Genomic DNA, 4,090 nt, shown 5'->3' with positions numbered 1-4,090 from the left:
ACTGTATATAGACAGGTGTGTGCCTTTCCAAAGACATGTAATTTACCACAGGTGGACTCCAAGTTGGAGAAACATCTCAAAGATGATCAATTGAAACAGGATGCACCTGAGCTCAATTTCAAGTCTCACAGCAAAGCGTCTGAATTTTGAAAAATGAACAAACATTTCTAAAAACCTGTTGTCATTATGGGGTATTGTGATGTCATTATGGGGTATTGTGATGTCATTATGGGGTATTGTGATGTCATTATGGGGTATTGTGATGTCATTATGGGGTATTGTGATGTCATTATGGGGTATTGTGTGTAGATTGAAGAGAAAAATATATCATTTAATCCATTTTAGAATAAGGCTGTAATGTAACAAAATGTCAAGCAGAATGAATGTCTATTAATGAGTGTCTGAGTGTCAAGCAGAATTAATGTATATTAATGAGTGTCAGACAGAATGAGTGTCTATTAATGAGTGTCAGACAGAATTAATGTATATTAATGAGTGTCAGACAGAATGAATGTCTAGTAATGAGTCCTTATTTAATTTCCTTAGGACAATAGAATCATCATTTGTAAACCAAAACAGGTACAGGCTACTATATTTTGGTTGCATTATGGTGAAAGAACATGAGTCGTCTAGGCCTCGATTAGATACCACATGATACAATGTAATGTTACTGAAAGACAACATAGGTGGAGCAATGCCTCAGCAGCTTCTGTTCTGGTAAGGACGTGTCCCCATTCTAGCCTTTCACACAAACAAGAGACTTGAACATCTCTACAAAATGGGAAAGATCTTTCTTTTGTCTGTCAGACCTTCTATACGTTCTACAACATCACACTACAAAACCGGGGAAAAAGGGCTTTCTGTGATCCAATACAAATATATAAATAAATTCAACATACAGTGCTGTATATCATTACATCATCTCTGCAGATACATGACATCTTTTCTGCTATGACAAGATATACACGTCCCCAATGGTGCCCTATTCCCTATATAGTGCACTACTTTAGACCAGGGCTCTATTTAGGGAATGGAGTGCCATTTGGGATGTTACCATAGTTCTGCTCCTTTCCCAACACAAACTAACCAATAAAAGGTCAAAGAGTAATTCCTTATTTGAAGGTGAATATGTGCTTTGTTTTGTCTGAATGTCTAGGCCAGGTAGGACATGCACAGCCTAAACCCTTTCACTTCTTCTGTCCTGGTTTCATCCATGTACCATTAAACACTTCCTCAATTCTCACACGTAGAAGCTAAAACATGGAGATTAACATAGACTGTTCAATAATACTGCTGTCTAAAGGTGTCTATAGCTGCAGCTAATAACATCTCACATTACTAACATTAACGAAGACACCTCTTCACTCTCTGTCACAGAGGCCTTATACAGTGGAGTGGTCTGGCATGACACTGAGTACCTACTGCCTAGCTCTGGTCTGGAATCTTTCATTAGACAGACTGAGTACCTACTGCCTAGCTCTGGTCTGGAACCTTTCATCAGACAGACTCACTCTGGGTCGTATTCACCAGGGCAACAAACGGAAGCAAACGGGATGGAAAAAGGGGGTAGGTATTATATGAACACCCTGTTTTCTGTTGCACAACATTTGATATAATTTCCCTAATGAATACAACCCAGGGCTGCCACCTCTAACAAACTGACAGTCAGACTAGTTCTGGTCTGGCACTCCCAACACATTAGCTCTGGTTGCTGTTCTTGGAGCTCTTGGTGGAGGAGCTCTGAGGAGGCTTCTGTTCATGCACAGCCTAAACCCTTTCACTTCTTCTGTCCTGGTTTCATCCATGTACCATTAAACACTTCCTCAATTCTCACACGTAGAAGCTAAAACATGGAGATTAACACAGACTGTTCAATAATACTGCTGTCTAAAGCTGCAGCTAATAACATCTCACATTACTAACATTAACGAATCCAAGAGTTGCAATAGTGAACCACGCATGATAAATCAGGCCAGTAAATGTGGATTACAACTGTAAATAATACGAGCTATTACTCTGAAGGTCCTCCAGCGTTAGTAATGATATGTGTCTCTGACAGTTCTGTTGCTGTGCGTCTCCTCTAGAGGGGGAGGGGCTGAAACAGACAGACCGGTGAGACACCTCTTCACTCTCTGTCACAGAGGCCTTATACAGTGGAGCGGTCTGGCATGACACTGAGTACCTACTGCCTAGCTCTGGTCTGGAACCTTTCATCAGACAGACTCGCTCTGGGTCGTATTCACCAGGGCAACAAACGGAAGCAAACGGGATGGAAAAAGGGGGTAGGTATTATATGAACACCCTGTTTTCTGTTGCACAACATTTGATATAATTTCCCTAATGAATACAACCCAGGGCTGCCACCTCTAACAAACTGACAGTCAGACTAGTTCTGGTCTGGCACTCCCAACACATTAGCTCTGGTTGCTGTTCTTGGAGCTCTTGGTGGAGGAGCTCTGAGGAGGCTTCTGTTCATCTCCCGTCAGTAGGGCCTTTATCTCAGACGGGATCTTCCCCTGGTCCATGGCTGTACACCACTGCTTGTACTGAAGGAGAAACCAACAGAGAGTTAGATGACAGAGTTGGCTGCAAAAAAAAAGCTGTGGTCTGGAAACACCTATTAAGCTACACAACACAGCAGCTTGTTTAGAATGTTAGCTATATTAGTGATGTGACTGTCAGTGTCTCCAGAAGTTTCTACAGGATAGACTAGGCCTTTATTCAAGAGGCAGGTAAAGAAAATAATTATCATTTTGTGAAATATCGTCGGATTTTTCAACACCAAATGAGTGGTTTAGATAATTGACGGGAATAGCTGGTGCATTTAGGAAGAACGGGGTGATGTAGTCACCATCTCCAGCTCCTCCCTCAGGGCGCAGATGGCCCTCTCCTTGCTGGACACGAGTTCCTCTAGGTACTGATACCGGAGTTTCTTCCTGGCTCGGCACTCCCGGGCGCTCTGCCTGCTCCTCTCCAACTTCGCTTTCAGATCAATCTTAGCGGGTTTACGGCCTCGTTTACCGGGTTTCTTGACTTTACCTCCCACCATCTATCGCGATAACGGCAGAAAGAAAACACAGTGCCTTGTTATTCAGAGACTATAGTTAGTGCACCAGTATCTAACCTCTTGTTAGAGAAGCAAACACCAATTGTTTTCATCTGAGATCGTTGTCTGTGTAAAGACAATTCCCCCAATAGTAACAATACACCAGAAAAGCATTAACATACATGACTGATTTAAGCCCAAAAACATGTTTAGCTAGTTAAACAACATGAAGAGAACCACATACCTTGCTGTCATCCATTTTGGTCAACACAAGCTATCTATCGAGGGCTGCTAGTGACGCAAATTCGACAGTTCTCAAGATGGATGCCGATCAAATGAAGAGAAGTTGTGGATTATAAAAATATTATTTCACAAATCAACACATTTTCTTAAAAGGAAACATTCCTGCAGCTTCGTGTTCGACAGCGTTTTGTTGCACTTTTCCTACTCCAATGTTTTTAGCACAGTGACGCTTCCTGTTGTGGTAACTTCAGACCGAACCCTCTTCGCTAGGGATTCTGGGACTTTGTGTTTTTTTGCGTGACTCAATCAAAATGAAGTTCACTGCATACCAGGGGCATGAAAACTACAACTAACATCAACCATTACGAAAATATGGGCGGAACCAAATAATATTCTATCAAATGGGGGCCGTGAGAGGATCCTTGTTCTTTTCATAATAAAGCTATACAGTTTTAAACGCTAACGTTTTCTAACGTTTTCACTTTGCAGTATAAGGGCAGTATCAGTCTGGAGCAAGTCATTATAGTGTGTATATTTATGGTAAGATATTCTCAATTACATACACAACCGGTCAAAAGTTTTAGAACCACCTACTCATTCAAGGGTTTGTCTTTATTTTTTACTATTTTCTGCATTGTAGAATAATTGTGAAGACATCAAAACTATGAAATAACACATATGGAGTCATATAGTAACCAAAATAGTGTTAAACAAATCAAAAAATATTTCAAAAGGCACTTGCACATCTGAGCTATCTTTTTTTTGCAGGTGCAAGGTAACAGTTGAATAAGATGAGAAAAA

At 41.0% G+C, this 4,090-nt stretch overlaps 1 protein-coding gene across 2 annotated transcripts; it reads right to left on the bottom strand.

Moving 5' to 3' along the window:
• Nucleotides 1-508: 508 nt before the first annotated feature.
• LOC109866470 (cAMP-responsive element-binding protein-like 2) lies at nt 509-3,545 on the bottom strand. Of its 2 annotated transcripts, none has more exons than XR_004207027.1 (4): nt 3,291-3,544; nt 2,852-3,049; nt 2,183-2,546; nt 509-1,466 (listed from the first exon to the last, which is right to left on the bottom strand). XR_004207027.1 is itself a non-coding variant. In XM_031815473.1 (4 exons), exons 1-3 carry the CDS (start codon nt 3,303-3,305, stop codon nt 2,415-2,417), a joined length of 345 nt encoding a protein of 114 aa, XP_031671333.1. In that variant the 5' UTR covers nt 3,306-3,545; the 3' UTR covers nt 509-1,697; nt 2,414. The 2 variants fall into 2 exon arrangements, 1 of the variants encoding a protein (XP_031671333.1); XM_031815473.1 differs by having other exon boundaries at nt 509-1,697; nt 2,414-2,546; nt 3,291-3,545.
• Nucleotides 3,546-4,090: the final 545 nt, after the last annotated feature.

The sequence above is a fragment of the Oncorhynchus kisutch genome, unplaced genomic scaffold (genome assembly GCF_002021735.2).
Source record: "Oncorhynchus kisutch isolate 150728-3 unplaced genomic scaffold, Okis_V2 Okis09a-Okis19a_hom, whole genome shotgun sequence".
In the NCBI taxonomy this organism is placed as follows: Eukaryota; Metazoa; Chordata; class Actinopteri; order Salmoniformes; family Salmonidae; genus Oncorhynchus; species Oncorhynchus kisutch.
Note: the sequence above shows the minus strand (reverse complement) of the source record. Positions and strands in the feature narration are given on the sequence as shown.

What these genes read in the sequence shown, in the direction of transcription:
- LOC109866470 (XM_031815473.1), bottom strand. An exon ending in TGAGGGAGGAGCTGGAGATG is followed by an intron (nt 2,547 to 2,851) that starts GTGACTACATCA and finishes TTTCTCCTTCAG; the next exon opens with TACAAGCAGTGGTGTACAGC.